Source organism: Peromyscus eremicus, chromosome 23, assembly GCF_949786415.1.
Source record: "Peromyscus eremicus chromosome 23, PerEre_H2_v1, whole genome shotgun sequence".
In the NCBI taxonomy this organism is placed as follows: Eukaryota; Metazoa; Chordata; class Mammalia; order Rodentia; family Cricetidae; genus Peromyscus; species Peromyscus eremicus.
In genome coordinates this window covers 15,230,740-15,245,957 of record NC_081438.1, presented here as the reverse complement: position 1 = coordinate 15,245,957, position 15,218 = coordinate 15,230,740, and the positions used below count along the sequence as shown (strand labels likewise).

The 15,218-nt window shown below is 53.4% G+C and overlaps 1 protein-coding gene across 2 annotated transcripts in view; it reads left to right on the top strand.

Moving 5' to 3' along the window:
- Positions 1-15,006, top strand: part of Scarb1 (scavenger receptor class B member 1) — a 66,939-nt gene extending 51,933 nt beyond the window's left edge. Inside the window, exons 8-13 of one of the 2 annotated variants that reach the window (XM_059249374.1) lie at positions 1,975-2,093; positions 4,800-4,873; positions 7,540-7,591; positions 8,241-8,387; positions 10,840-10,968; positions 14,225-14,335. In XM_059249374.1, the coding sequence (XP_059105357.1) occupies positions 1,975-2,093; positions 4,800-4,873; positions 7,540-7,591; positions 8,241-8,387; positions 10,840-10,968 (521 nt within the window). In that variant the 3' untranslated portion in view covers positions 14,225-14,335. Of the gene's footprint in view, positions 1-1,974; positions 2,094-4,799; positions 4,874-7,539; positions 7,592-8,240; positions 8,388-10,839; positions 10,969-14,224 lie in introns of both variants that reach the window. The other variant, XM_059249375.1, reaches the window with a different exon arrangement.
- The last annotated feature ends 212 nt before the right edge of the window (positions 15,007-15,218 follow it).

Sequence of the window (15,218 nt, the reverse complement as noted above, 5' to 3'; positions counted from 1 at the left end):
AAAAAAAAAGATGAAACACACCTGCTGTTAGAAGGCCACATGGGTGTGCGTGCCATCTGCAGCAGGCTGTGTTGGCAGCCATGACACTCGGTTGGAATCTGTACCTTCCAGGTCTGGTTATATGGCAGCTTCATTTCTCCAGGTTCCATGATGTCTCTCCTATGGAAATGGGGTTCTGGTGTTTGCTGGTTTCTCCCTTTACAGATTAGATGGGAAGGTGGACACAGGGAAGTCAAGCTCGGGGTGACTTTAGAGGGTCCATGGAAGTGACATTAGGCCTCAGGGACCGACCAGGTATCTGTTTCCTATTCTGATTTATTTTTGGTGTTGTCTTCACGAGGGCTTGAAGGCCTCTGAGGGTCCGCTGCCTCTTTCTGACAGGACCAGGTGCCTCTCTGGAACCTCCCTCGCATGTTCTAGGATTCACCTGGATTCTCAAGGACTCTTGCTCTCCGCTGTAATGAGTCTTTGTCTGTCCCACCAGCCAGCTCCCAAATAAAGACACGGAGACTTATCTTATTAATCATGAAAGCTCGGCCTTAGCTTAGGCTTGTTTCTAACTAGCTCTTATAACTTAAATTAACCTATTTCTATTCATCCCAACCCATGCTTAGCTCTGCTAACAAAGTCAAAGCAACCGTGAACCCGAGGCCACAGGCCACACATAAGCACCAATTACAAAGAAGTAGGGGTTGGGGGTTTCAGCAGGGAGAGTGAGGTTTGAGGGTTCTTTTTGGAGACTAGACTGGGATGGAATTCAGAGACCTACCTGCCTTTGCCTCCCAAATAAAGGAGTATACTACCGCATCTGCCTTTCGTTTTTATTTTTAATTTAATTTAATTTAATTTTTTTGTTTTTTTGTTTTTTTCGAGACAGGATTTCCCTGTGTAGCTTTGCGCCTTTCCTGGAACTCACTTGGTAGCCCAGGCTGGCCTCGAACTCACAGAGATCCACCTGGCCCTGCCTCCCGAGTGCTGGGACTAAAGGTGTGCGCCGCTGCCACCACCCGGCTGCCTTTCGTTTTTAAAGATTTATTTTATTTTTAGTTATGTGATTTTTTTTTATTATTATTCCTGTGTGTGTTTGTACACATGAAAGCAGGTCCCTGCAGAGGCCGGAGGTTTCAGATCTCACACTGCTGGAGTTACAGACAGTTGTGAGCCCTCTGACTAGGTGCTGGGAAGCGAACCCAGGTCCTCTTAGTCACTGAGCCCCTTCTCCAGCCCCGAGGCTTTCCCTTTTTTAATTTTAGAGTGTTTGGAAGGTAAAGGCTTAGGAAACACCACTTCTAAAGTCAGTGCAGCTGACTTCAGTAGCTCTGCCGCCCTGGAGCCTCTTGTGACCTCACAGGAAGGCTAGGAACATACACATCGGGCCCTTGTCCTGAGACGGCTGTGTTGCGCCCCTCGACTTGGTTGGTGGCAAGGTCCTGTCTCAGGGGTCCAGGATGGGACTCTCTTGACTGGGCGGCCCCCTCTCCTCCTGTGATGTCAGAGACCTGCTCATGGGCACCCCTGAGCGATCATGCCTGCAGAAGCAGCCCGTATGCCCGGCTTGGCATTCAGATGCACACATTCGTGTGGCCCCAGTTTTCCTTTCCATCTTCACCTCCCATGATTCCCTCTTGCTCCTCTGGCCCCGGGGGGCCTCCATGCCTCCACCTCTGCCACACTCCTACCTGGAATGCCTTTCCCTTGCTTGGTGGCGGCTGCCCTGTCCCCTCCACCCTCCACCCCCTCTACCCCACCCCAGCCACTGGAATCAGCCACCCTGGCTCCATCCCCCCTTCCCTGTGCCTTGTGCCCAGCTTCTTCACGCAATGAGGGAGGGATGCTCCCTGCCTGGTCACGGATGCTCACATCTTGTTAATACCCCGCCGACTGTCGGTCTCTTTCCGTCCTTATCCTGCGCCCCTGGCACGCAGCCAGGCCAAGGTGGAACCCTTTGTCTTCTGACTGCCCTTCCCTCTCCAGGTGCGCCCCTGTTTCTGTCACATCCTCATTTCTACAACGCGGACCCCGTGCTGTCCGAAGCCGTCCTGGGTCTGAACCCCGACCCGAAGGAGCATTCCTTGTTCCTAGACATCCATCCGGTAAGATGCGCCCTGCTAGAGTCTGGGGCTGGCTCCTATGGGTTGCTGCAGGCTACGGCTGGTCCCCCCTCTCCCCCCACCCCCCAGCACAGAGCTGGCTCCAACTAGAGCCGGGGAGTCCAGTTCCTTCCACAGTGGCAGCTTCTAGAACTTCGAGCCATCAAAGGTCTTACCATACCCCAATTCCATAGTTCAGTGATGTCATTACTTTTTATATTGGGGCCTATAAAAAAAAGATACATGGTGGTAAATTAATTAAGAAATATCAGCTGGGACGTCTCCTGAACTAGAGATAGCCTTGAGAGTGTCGAGACTCTAAAGATTTCGAGACATCCGTGTGGGCCACAGTGTCTCACGGGGGAATCTGTGTGGGGAATTTGTCCCGTGTTACCTTGTGTCCACCAGCCAGGGCCAGGAAGGTGACACTCAGACACAGGCCCTCTCTGGGATGACAGCCCTGCCCTCCTCTCTGCCTCTGGTCACTGTAAGATGTATCCAGTCAGGCTGGTGTCCTTACCATTAACTTGGGGACTCTCGAGGCTCCTATCCTGCCTGAACACCCTTGACTCCCTGGAGGCGTTTTGTGAAGACCTTTTTGTTTTACTGGGTGGGGATGGAACCCTGGGCCTCTCACACACGACAGGCGCTCTGGTTCTGAGCTGTGCCTCCAGCTGGCCTCGAACTTACAGTCCTCCTGCCTCAGCTTCCAAGTGCAGAGTCACATCTGGCTCGCAGCCGAGGGTTATTACAGAGGAAGGATGGGAAGCCGAATTGGGCACATGGGAGGAAGTTGTCTGATGCCTTCCGTAGGTTGTGCCTAACTCCCTAGCAAGAAACCTGATGTATATGAAGTATTTTATGTCAGGAAAGCCCTTCAGGGGGGTTGACTGGGGACCTGTCCCATGGGCCCCTCTCCTTGGGGCAGATCCATGCTCCAGACTCCCAGAGGACACAGGTAGCCAGTATTAACTGTGTGGTTTGTGCAAATGGTGTGGCACAGTGAGACCAACACCCTAGCTTGGGGAGTGGGGGACCCCCTGGAACTCAGGTTCCAAGACTGACACTGGGCATTCACCCTGGCGGATTTCCTGGGGAGGGTCACGTGGCCACCCACGATGGAGCTGTATGCACAGTTATGATCCCCACACCTCTGTCTGAAAGTCATATCCAGTTTCTGGAGGCCTTTGCCCTGGGAACAGGAGGGACCTGGGTACCTGGGTGCGCTGGCCTCAGAGGAAAGGCCTTGCCCTCTACCGTGAGTGGTTATGATCTGAGAGGTGACCTTCTGGTTCCATCATCCCTTGCAAGAGTCACATGACCTGGGCAGGGCTCACCGCCTTCTCAGCAGTCAGCACAGAGCCCCCCAGTCCCAATCCTGGAGGTCTCTTTTCACCAACCTTCTCTCATTTCCTTCTAGAACTTTCTCCCTGATTTAAATGACGTGAGTGTCAGTTCCCCTAGTGATTATTATTGTTATTGGTTTTTTTTTGGTTTTTTTTTTGTTTTTTTTTTTTTTAAGCATCTCCTTTTAAAAATAGAGCCACACGCAGGAGGCTTTCTGCCACCTCTGCTAGGGAATGACGGGACCCTGCATTGTTAAGACTAAAGAAAAAAATGGCTACAAGCTGCTGTGTAATTAAACCTACTCACCCTGGATCAGGCTCTGCACTAAGCTTCCTGAGCCAGTGGGAAATGTCGTAAACAGATCGAAAAAGCCGTCCTTACTGCACATGCCCCACACTCGGGAGGCACTGTCTGAGGGAGCTGTGTGAGGGCTGGGGATATAGCTTAGTAGGTCGAGCGCTTGCCTAGCAGGCACGGAGCCCTGGGTTCCATCCCAGCACCGTGCAGTTAGGCATGAGCCAGCCCTCAGAAGACAGAGGCAGGGAGATTAGGAGTTCAAGATCAGCCTTGGTTATTTAGCAAGCTGAAGTCCAGCCTGGGCCTCATGAAATTCTGTCTCAAAACAAAACAAGCCGGGCAGTGGTGGCACAAGCCTTTAATCCCAGCACTCGGGAGGCAGAGGCAGGCGGATCTCTGTGAGTTCTAGGCCAGCCTGGGCTAGAGTGAGTTCCAGGACAGCCAGAGCTACAGAGAAACCCTGTCTTGAAAAACCAAACCAAAACAAAACAAAAACCAAAACCCAGATGGAGATCGCCCCTCTGGTGACAAGTGGCTCTGTAGAGGGGACCTTGAGATGGCCAGTGTCTGATCCCTTTGGCAAGCATGTATTTCCTGAGGGAGAGCCTAATGTATTGGGGTGGGGGGAGTTTCTAGAAGGGTGCCTGCCTCAACCTGTTGCCTGGCTCAGGTGGATGAGAAGCCCCTCAGGGCCCCAGGGCTGGAGCAGGCTGGGGGCTGGCCTCCATGGTCTTCTTCTTCTTCTTCTTCTTCTTCTTCTTCTTCTTCTTCTTCTTCTTTATTTTTTTGCTTTTCTTTTTTTCTTTTTCTTTCTTTCTTTTTCCTCTTCCTCTTCTTCTTTTTAAAGATTTATTTATTATGCATACAGTATTCTGTCTGCACATATCCCTGCAGACCAGAAGAGGGCACCAGAGCTCATTACAGGTGGTTGTGAGCCACCATGTGGTTGCTGGGAATTGAACTCAGCACCTCTGGAAGAGCAGCCAGTGCTCTTACCTTTGAGCCATCCCTCCAGCCCCATGGTCTCCATGGTCTTATACCTCTCCTCACTGTTTTCTGCTCCAGGTCACTGGGATCCCCATGAACTGTTCTGTGAAGTTACAGCTGAGCCTCTACATCAAGTCTGTCAAGGGCATTGGGTGAGTAGGGTGGGGTTGCAGATTCTGAAGGCATCTGGGACCAGGAGGCTTCATGCATTGGTGGATGCACGGCATGGGATGAGGCAAAGATTCATCCACTTCTGTCTTTCCTATGAAGGCATCTTTGCTCTGGATGGAGACCCAGCCTGCACCCTGACACTCCTTCATTCCCCCTTTCCTAAGATCTCTTCTCCTGTCAGGTTCAGTGGCTAAGAGCACTGACTGTTCTTCCAGAGGTCCCGGGTTCAATTCCCAGCACCCACCTGGCAGCTCACAACTGTCTGTAGCTCCAGTTCCAGAGGATCTGACACCCTCACACAGGCATACATGCAGGCAAAACACCAATGCACATACACACAAAAAGAAAAAATAATAATAATAATGCCGGATGGTGGTGGCGCATGCCTTTAATCCCAGCACTCGGGAGGCAGAGCCAGGCAGACTTCTGTGAGTTCGAGGCCAGCCTGGGCTACAGAGTGAGTTCCAGGTGCAAAGCTACACAGAGAAACCCTGTCTCGAAAAAAAAAAAAAATTTCTTCTCCCATCAGTCAGATTGGTCAATCCAAACTGTCTCCCTCTTCTGGAATAGAATAGATTGCCTGCTAGCACGTCTGTGCACCATTAAGTGCAATGCCCACAGAGGCCAGAAGAGGGCATGGGATCCCAGGGAACTGGAGTTGCAGACAGTTGTAAGCCACCTTGTGGGTGCTGAGAATTGAACCTGGGTCCTCTGGAAGAGCAGCCAGTGCTGTTAACCATCATTCCCTGGATTTACGTTAGTTATGTATACAGAGTGAGACTTCAAGGGCTCCTGCCCCATTCCATGTTTGCCAGGCAGAAACTTGGTAATGGGGGTCCAGCCTTGGGGCTGATCACTCCCTGGTGTCATGGATCGAATGCCTGGGAACCACTTAGAAGGATGTGATTGAGGAAGAGATGGGCTCTGGGCTTCGTGGCTTGAGTGGACGCCAGCAGGGCCTATAGGTCTCAAGAGCCTGGCCCTGACCTTCTGTAGGGGAAACTGAGGCCAGGAAGCACCTGACTCAGCTAGGCTCCTGTATGTATACACACACACACACACACACACACACGACCTCTTGGTTTCTGGAACAGCGCTTTCACTGAATTATACCCCCAGCTCTCTTTCCACTTTTGACACAGGGTCTCACTAAATTGCCCAGGCTGCCCTCGAACTCATTTTATAGCCCGTCATGGCCTCGAACTTAGACCTGCACCACTCTATCTGGCTTGCCCAGGCTCTTGAAACTGGAGGCCAAAGTGGGCCGGCTCCTGAGGCCGGCTTCCAAACATTGATTGGTTGCACTGCCTAAAATACTCCTTAGAATCTTTGTAGATTTATGGAGCCGCGGTGGAAATGGAGATCTTTGTCCCCTCTCCCCAACACCCTCCTCACCGTCATCTGCTGGCAGTAGCTGGCACAGTAAGGAACCAAAGTCTACAGAGGTGTTCTGGTTACAACCCCCGCCCCATGGGCTTCAACTTCAGGATGTAGTCTGCTCAGGCCTCCCAGCTCCTTCTGTGTGTGTGTGTGTGTGTGTGTGTGTGTGTGTGTGTGTGTGTGTGTGTGCACGTGTGTGTGCATTCCATGCACACTTATGTACAAGTGTGCAGCAGCCAGAAAAGGATGCTGCACGTCCTGCTCTGTCACACTCCACTTTCTTCCCTTGAGGCAGGGTTTCTCGTTGAAGCCCCAGCCCTGGCTTCTACCCCTCTCAGCCCTGGGGTCCAAGGTTCAAAGCCACACACACAGCCTTTGATCTGGGCTCCGGGATCTGGCCTCAGGTGCATATGCTTGAGTAGCAAATGCTCTGCCCACTGCACCGTCCTCCAGCAGTGCCCCAGTTTCTCCTCTAGCCTCAGGGGTATGGTAAAGTACCTGCTGGATCTAGACCTGTGCCGTGGGATCAGGTTCGGCTGTAGACAGCCGTAAATGCAGCCACCCCGGCTTCCGTGGGATGAGACTCATTGTTATTGGTTTTTTGTTTTTTTGGTTTTTTTTTGGTTTTTCGAGACAGGGTTTCTCTGTGTAGCTTTGCACCTTTCCTGGAACTCACTTGGTAGCCCAGGCTGGCCTCGAACTCACAGAGATCCGCCTGGCTCTGCCTCCCAAGTGCTGGGATTAAAGGCGTGCGCCACCACCGCCCGGCTATTGTTTATTTTTTAATGTATTTATGTAGTGGAGTGGGAGGGGGTTGGGGGGCAGGTCCATGCCACAATGCACATGTGGAGGTGAGGACAACTTTTGGAAGTCTGTTCTCTCTTTCCACCTTGTGGGTCCTGAGGATGGAACTCAGGTCATCAGGCTTAGCAGCAAACACCATTACCTGGTGAGCCATGCTACTCCCCTTAATGTATTATTATTATTATTATTATTATTATTATTATTATTATTATTGATTCAGGGTTTTATGTAGCCCAGGCTGTCCTCGAACTTGGCTACAGATAGTCAAACGTATGGAGCTCTTGCCTTCCAAGATCCCCATACGTCTTTCTGTCCCATTTTCTTGTGGTATTGTGGATTGAACCAAGGCCTTGCACAAGATAACCAAAAGCTCTACTGAGCCACACAACACCCCCAGCCCCTAACATAGCTTCCGTTCTCCAGGTCACCTTCGGTCACTCACTTTGTGTCCCCCTGTTTCTAGGCAAACAGGGAAGATCGAGCCGGTGGTCCTGCCGCTGCTGTGGTTTGAGCAGGTGAGGCGAGGCTCTAAGGGCGGCAGGAGGCGGTCCGGGTGGGGAGTCCGCGTGTATCTGAGGCAGGTGGAGAGAGGTGCCGGCCTAGCTTATTTATCTTATTTCACCTTGATGCTAATGTTAGCTTAATTTCTGGTACCTCAATTTAGTTTTGCCTGCATGTATGTAAGAGAGCATCAGATCCCCTGGAACTAGAATTACAGATGGCTGTGGGCTACCAAGTGGGTGCTGGGAAGAGAACCTGGGTTCTCTGGAAGAGCAGCCAGAGCTTTTGACCACTGAGCAGCCATCTACAGGGTCACTTCCTCTTTGTCTGAGGCGGTGCGCGGGAGGTGGAGATCAGCACCAGGCCACCTGATCTTTCTCGTGACCCTTCAGGTCCTAAGACTAGGTTCTAACCAGTGAAAAAGATGACGGTCTTACGAGGTGGGCCTTTGGGGTCAGATCCACCTCCCATTGGCCAATGCCTCATCACGTTGTCCTGCCAACAGCAAGGGCATCTGGGAAATGTAGTTCTCCTTGGACTTTGTAGCAAACGCGCCCTGGGGCTCTCTGGTCTGGGTTTGGGAGGGGTGAGACGCAAGGAAGGGTTCCGGGGGATGCAGGGTGCAGTCCGGCCCTCCTCACCTGCCCGTCTGTCCTTCTGCAGAGCGGGGCCATGGGCGGCGAGCCCCTGAGCACGTTCTACACGCAGCTGGTGCTGGTGCCCCAGGTGCTCCACTATGCGCAGTATGTGCTGCTGGGGCTGGGCGGCCTCCTGCTGCTGGTGCCCATCATCTACCAGTTGCGCAGCCAGGTAAGTAGGCGGGGCGGCAGGACTCTGCTCGGGTTGGAGCGGATGTCTGTCTCCCGCAGCCAGGTCTCCTTCTGCACCTCTCTGCATCCTGCTCTGACTCTTCTTCTACCTGCCCTGGAAGGCCCGGGACGCTCCCCAGTGGGTGCTGGGCTGAGAGAAGTACTCAGTAGTCATTTAACTGGGTACCACTTGGTGCAGACTCTGTGAAGCGCCTGCAGGAGGTGAAGATGGGAGGCTGGGGTCTGGCCTGGTCAGCGAAGCAAATGAAAAAGCCAGGTTTTTCAGAAACAGAAAAAAATAATTTACCCAAGGTAAAAGATAACAGAAAATGGGATGGGCCAGAGCCGGGTGTGAGGTGGAAATGGGAGGAGCCACATGTGGGCTCTTGAACTTAAATGTTCTAACTCGAGAGAAAAAAGTGAATTTAGTTATAATTTTTTTTAAACCCAAATATATCAAAATATGGGGTTGAGGGTTAGCTCAGCAATACAGCGCTTGTTTACCAAATGGATTCAGCAAATGCATTCAAACATGCATTTAGCAAATAGCCTTGCATTCAGTCCTCAACACTGACAGCAAAACTCGCGATCAAAAGTCATAAAAAGATCAAGAGAGAGAGAGAGAGAGAAAGAAAAGAGATCTAGAGAGACAGTGGTTGCCAGCACTTATTGCTTGCAGAGGACCCAGATTTCATTCCCAGCACTCACATGGTGGCTCACCACCGTCTGTCTGTAACCCTAGTTCCAGGGGATCTAACGGGCACGCATGCACGCACGCACGCACGCACGCAATCGGTGCACAGACATGCAGGCAAAATATGCACACAGATATAAAATAAATATTTAAAAATCAGAGAAGGCATGCAGTCAACCTAAAAGATGGGAAGGCGCCCTCAATTCTTTCCAGGTTTACTCTTTGAAGTCTGGTGACCATTTCTCACCAGGTGTGGTGGCTCAGGCCTGTAATCCCAGCATCCTAGAGGGAGGTTGAAGCAGGAGGATCGGAAATTCAAAGTCACCCTTGGCTACACTGTAAAGTTTGAGGCCAGCCTGGGCTCCGGGAAACCTTTGTCTCAGGAAATAAAATAAAAGGGAATAGTGTGGTTCAGACCTGGGTGGGGGTGACTTATGTAAGGGAGGAAGCAAAAATGAACGAAAAATCTAACCCTGGGGCATGCAGCCGCTAAAAGCAAGAAGCAAAAAGGGAGGTGATTAGAACTTTAGTTCCCTTCTGGCCTTATTTAGGGCCATCCATCCACTCGTGGTGAGAATGGTTTTTTTTTCCCTCGAGGCCATGCCCGTAGATCTTGAGGTTACAAAAAACGAACAGAACATACCACTTGAAATTCAGGGTCAAGTCCCCTCACGTGGTGCTGGTATCTGTAGTTACCATGAGGCCGGGGTAGTTGTGGACAGGGTGATGAGCAGCTGTGTTGGGGGATGGTGGCTGTCTGCAGACAGGGTGTCATTGGCCACCCTCAGGGCCCCACCTGAGATGTCCTGGGGCTACAGGCCCAACTTTCTGCCCGGTGTGCTTGGTGGGGGGACCTTCACTCCTGCCCTCCCGTCCCAGTCAGTCGGCTGGTTTTCTCTCTGAAGGCATCCTTGCTTGCTTGCTTGCTTGCTTGCTTGCTTGCTGTGGGAAGAACACATCCCTCTCAACTCACCAGTACCCCACTTCCCTGTCCAAGCACTGCCCCACACCCACACCCCCAGGTCTCATGTCATCTCAAAGGGGCATCTGGGAGCCTCTGGCTCTCCATGTTGGCAGTAGCTTTGAGTGTCTGATGGGCTTCCAGGCTGGTGTGTCTGCTCCTCTCTGCTGCTGCCCAGTGACAGCCGGGCCAGTCTCTTCCAGTTAACCATTGGAGAAGAGAGGGGGATCCCGAAATAGAAGGCTTCTTCTCACTGCCCCTCGGGGGCTGGGGTTTCATCAGAGGCCAAAACAGCAATCCACACCCTACCAGCCTTGCTCTAACAAGGCTAGGCCTCACGTGTGTGTGTGTGTGTGTGTGTGTGTGTGTGTGTGTGTGTGTCTGTTTGTCTCAGTCGTTTTTTGTAACTGTATGCTGGCTGGTGAACAACATACTCACCCATACCTCGTTCTTAAGGAGAACAAAATTATGTTAACATTTCCCCCTGATTGCAAGCACCATGGACTTGAGGACGTGGTTTAAGTGAGACATTGTGCTTAGCAGGCCCCAGGCCCTGGGTTCAAGTCCAGCCAAACCAGACCAGAGAAACCCAAACACTCCCCCAGACTTCCGCTAGGGTGGCTCTCTGAGGCTCTGCTCGCCCATCTTCCGGGGGCGGGGGTGGGGGGCAGTTCGCCCGTGGTGCAGGGTGGAGGACTCTGCGATTCCTGTTCTCTTCTTTCCCATCGCTTCTGGGGGGAACCCAGGGACTCCCCAGTGGTACAGCACGGACTATAAACTAGCTTGGTTGTCTTCCAGGAGAAATGCTTTTTTTTTTGGAGTGCTAGTAAAAAGGGTTTGCAGGATAAGGAGGCCATTCAGGCCTACTCTGAGTCCCTGATGTCACCAGCTGCCAAGGGCACAGTGCTGCAAGAAGCCAAGCTATAGGTGCGTACCAGGTAACCCCTCCCCCCCCACCCCCACCCCCATCTCGCCTGTAGCCAGTAGACCCGCACATAGCATCTGCCTGGGCATCATCCGCCTGGAGAGCGTCCTCCTGCCATCATCACGGTGGGTCCCATCTTGCCTGGGTTTCTTGGACCTTCAGTTGGGGTGGCTCTTCATTTACGAGAAGGTCCTGTGAGAAGCTGAAAGGTAGACCAGTTGCTTCTCAGCGCTCCGTCCCATGCGGTTTGCTGAATGCAGGTCCCTGGGCATCCTGGAAGACCCAGAGACTCCTGCATATCCCACGGGTTTGAAACTTGTGTTTTGCTGGACCTCAAAGGAAGGGTATTTTGGTGTAGAAGGAAGGCGCACCGGCTCCAGTCTGGAATAAGTGACTATAAGTAATTTGAGCATTGGTTGAGCGCCAGCTGTATAGGCGGGCCCGGGCCTGAGCACATAACAGACTGCTCGATACAGTCTGAATCTAGACCAGGAAGTGTCTGCCCTGTGCAGTGCTGGGATGGGTCGTCCCAGTGGTTCACCACCAAAGCAGGTATGGCTGACATCCTGGCTTGCCGGGAGCCGGGACAGCACTTCCCCCAAGATCTCCACGTCCCCGTAGCATTCAGGGCTAAGGAGAGGCCGAGCCCTCCAGGGTGTGCCCCTGCCTGGGAAGTGACAGGAAGAGCGATGGGCCCTGCAATTTGAGGTTAGCAGAAGTGAGTTGTGTCCCAATAGACGCTGCTATTTTAGCCTTTAAGGCAACTTGGGTGTGAACACTTCCTCGGAGGGAAGCTAGAAGGGTGGAGGCCACGGCTCTCGGCTCCTGGGCTTCTTGGGGGCCGGCTGGCTACTTCCAACAGTGTCAGCTGTGTCAGAGGAGAAAATAAAACAGAGAACTCTGGTGGGTATGTGATTGTCCTGGGAGGTGCCACCTCCCCGGAACAGGAAGGAGGGCAGGCCCAGCTGACTGGGCCTCTGCCGCTCCGTGGGTCTCAGTGTCCCTGGAGCTGAGGAAAGATCCTGGTCGGGTGGGGCTTCCAGGAGGGATGAAGGTGAGGCCCTGAGTCCTGCTGCCTTCCATCCATGGCGCCCTCTGCAGGTGATGTTTGGTATTGCCAGAGGGCAGGTAAGGATAGGGGACTCCCACGGTACAAATGCAGACTCCAAGCAGAGATTGTGTACTCATTTTAGCCCCAGATGGAGCCCATAGCCACTCAGCCTTAACCCTGTTCAGACCCCAAAGAAATGAATGAAATCGGGGTTTCGTCTTTATTTTCCCAACCTGGTCTAGGCTTTGTTTGCAGATTCCCCTGGGCTATGGAGAATGGCTTGAATCCCCACTACAGGGGACACACACACACCCCGCGCCCCCCGCCCCCCCCACCACCACCCTGGCCATGTGCTAGGGAGGGGAGTGTCTTCCAAAGACCAGCTTCTGCATGCGGGGTAGACACGTGGGTCCTTGCAGAGGAGGTTCCCCAGCCTCACTGGCCGGCTAAGTAAGACTTGGTGAGGCCCCACACTTCGCCTCGCACCTGGGGTGTGGGGGTGGCCCCTAGGGGTGCCTGCCGTTGCTGAAAGAGAAGGAAAACAGGGCCACTGCTAGCCCAAAGGGTATTATTATATGAATCAGAAAAAGATGCTCCCCCACCCCCACCCCACCCCCACCCCCACCCCCCGGGCGGATGGGCGTGGTTGTGAAGCAAGGGGGTTGGCTGTGTGGCCAGGTCCTGGGAACAGACAAGGGTACAGAGTGTGGCCTCTAGGGAAGTGCTCCGATCCTCTCTTTCTCATTGGTCTGTCTCCCATTCTCAGTTACTCTCTGTCGAACACAGTGATGGGGGAGGGGCAAGCGAGGGGCAATCCCCTGGTTCCCCTGGCTGCCCTGGTTCCCCTGGCTGTCCAGTGCCCTTGTAGATTTGTTACATGTGCTTTTCTTGGGAGAGACCAAGCTACAGTCAACTCTTGTTTAACTTGTTGACTGGCGGCAAGGGCGCGCTGCTGGGTCCCTCGGACTGGCTTGGAACTTGTGGCAATCCTCCTGCCTCAGTCTCCCGAGTGCTGAGACTCCAAGCCCCCACCACTGCTATGCCTTGTGTCCTTTGACTTTGGATTTTGTCTGTCTGTCTGTCTGTCTCTGCCTGTCTGTGGTGCTGGAGACTGAAGCCAGGGCCTTTTACTGAGTGTTCAACCTCTGAGCTTCACCCCCAGCACCCCCGTTTTTACTTCCGACTGAGACTTTCTCACATGCTGGGCTGCTGGGGCTTATGGTGGCGGGAGACTGGCTTTGGTCCAGGGAGAGGATGCTCCCCCACCCCCCGCAGGCCTCTTTCTGTCTGCCCTGCAGTTTCCTTCCCTGCTGCGGGGTGCAGCAGGGCCAGGATATGGGGCTGACAGTGTCTCTCTGTTCTAGGGGAGGAGGGAGGCCGGGCGGTGGTGACGATGCACGCCTTTAATCCCAGCACTCGGGAGGCAGAGCCAGGCGGATCTCTGTGAGTTCGAGGCCAGCCTGGTCTACAGAGCGAGATCCAGGGAAGGCACAAAGCTACACAGAGAAACCTTGTCTCGAAAAGCCAGTATATATATATATATATATATATATATATATATATATATATATATATATATATATGGCAGATCTCTGTGAGTTCGAGGCCAGCCTGGTCTACAGATCAAGATCATGGACAGGCACCAAAACTATACAGAGAAACTCTGTCTCGAAAAACCAAAAAAAAGTATGCTAGGGGAGGAGGAGGAGGGATGGGGCTGCAGAGCAGGGATAGATGCCCAGTATTCTTACCATTTTCCTAAGCTGGGAAATCTTTTCAACATCTATGGCATCTTTTCCTCCTCTGTACCATTGCCCTTTCTCCATAGCCTGCTGTCCCTAAGGCCCAGAGGCCACCATCTCAGGGATCTGCTGGGAAGGTGTCTCTCACGTCCATGAACAACAGCCATTTTTAACAGCTGATCCTGGCCTGTCGTGTGACCCTGTTTTAAACATGGATTCCTGTGGACAGACATTTAGGCCATTTTTAGTTTCCCTGTGCGACGGTGTTATACACCCACTCTGGACTCCCGTGCTGCCCTCCTCACTGTATCCTGCCGGCCTCTCTGGCCTCAGTTTCCCCATCTCTCAGTTCATGGCAGACGGCGTTGTGATGGGGAGGAAGTGGGGTCCGTGCTGGTGGAATGTGGGGTGGGAACCGGGGATAGGCAGGGTGACAATCTGGTGACTCAGCTTCTTTCTCCACAGGGTCCCAAAGACGCCGTGAGCCCCCCAAACCTGATAGCTTGGTCAGACCAGCCACCCAGTCCCTACACCCCGCTTCTTGAGGACTCTCTCAGCGGCGGACAGCCTGCCGATGCCACGGCCTGAGCCCCCAGAGGTCACACCTGTCCGCACAGCACGCGTGTGCCCAGGCGCGTGCAGAAACACTCAGGGACCAAGGACAGACCCGCTGTGGAGGGCGCCTGCCGGACCACAGGCACTTTCTTCCAAGTGGCCCGTGAGCCAGGCTGTGGGGACTGCTGCGACCCGACCGCCACCGGCCCCTCAGGGCCCTCAGACTTCATGCTCCCCTTTGTCTTCCATCGTCAGGCTGAAAGCCTCAGTCCCCTCGGAAGACACAGCTGTCACTCCTAGGGGCTGGGCGTGCATCGGCCTCTTGTGCCAAGGCCAGGCAAGCAGTTCCAGGTCCTGATGGGTGTGCACACACACACTCGGGAGCTGTGTCTGGCCCTCTTCCTCTTGTCTCCTGCTGTGTCACCTAAACACTGAATTTGGCCACTGTAAGTGGCCAAGGTGGCAGGCCCCTCAGGGTCCTTAGTTTTCAGGTATAGTGTCAAAGGTAGAGAGGTGTGGGCCTTAGACGGCCTGGCACCTGGTCCCCTGGTCCCCAGGTGTACCTCCCCGGAAGATGGGGGACAAGGAGGCCCAGCACCCCGCAACTGCCCCTTTTTCTACTGGAAGAGAAATTTTATCATCTTTTCAATGAAACTCATGATTGAAGCAATAAAACCTTTTCACAAATTCAACGCTGCCTTCTGTGACTGTCTGCTGGGCAGGGCGGGGCTGGGGCTCCGGGGGTCCAGGCCACATCACTCATTCAGGATGTGTTCCCCACGGCTGCCAAGCATGTCTCCTGGTGTCAGGCCCGCACCGGTCCCTAGCCATTTTTCCACTTCAAGCCTGGTGTGGTACATGGCTCGGATGCCCCGGCACCTGGCTGCCTGTGTCCTTTCCTGTG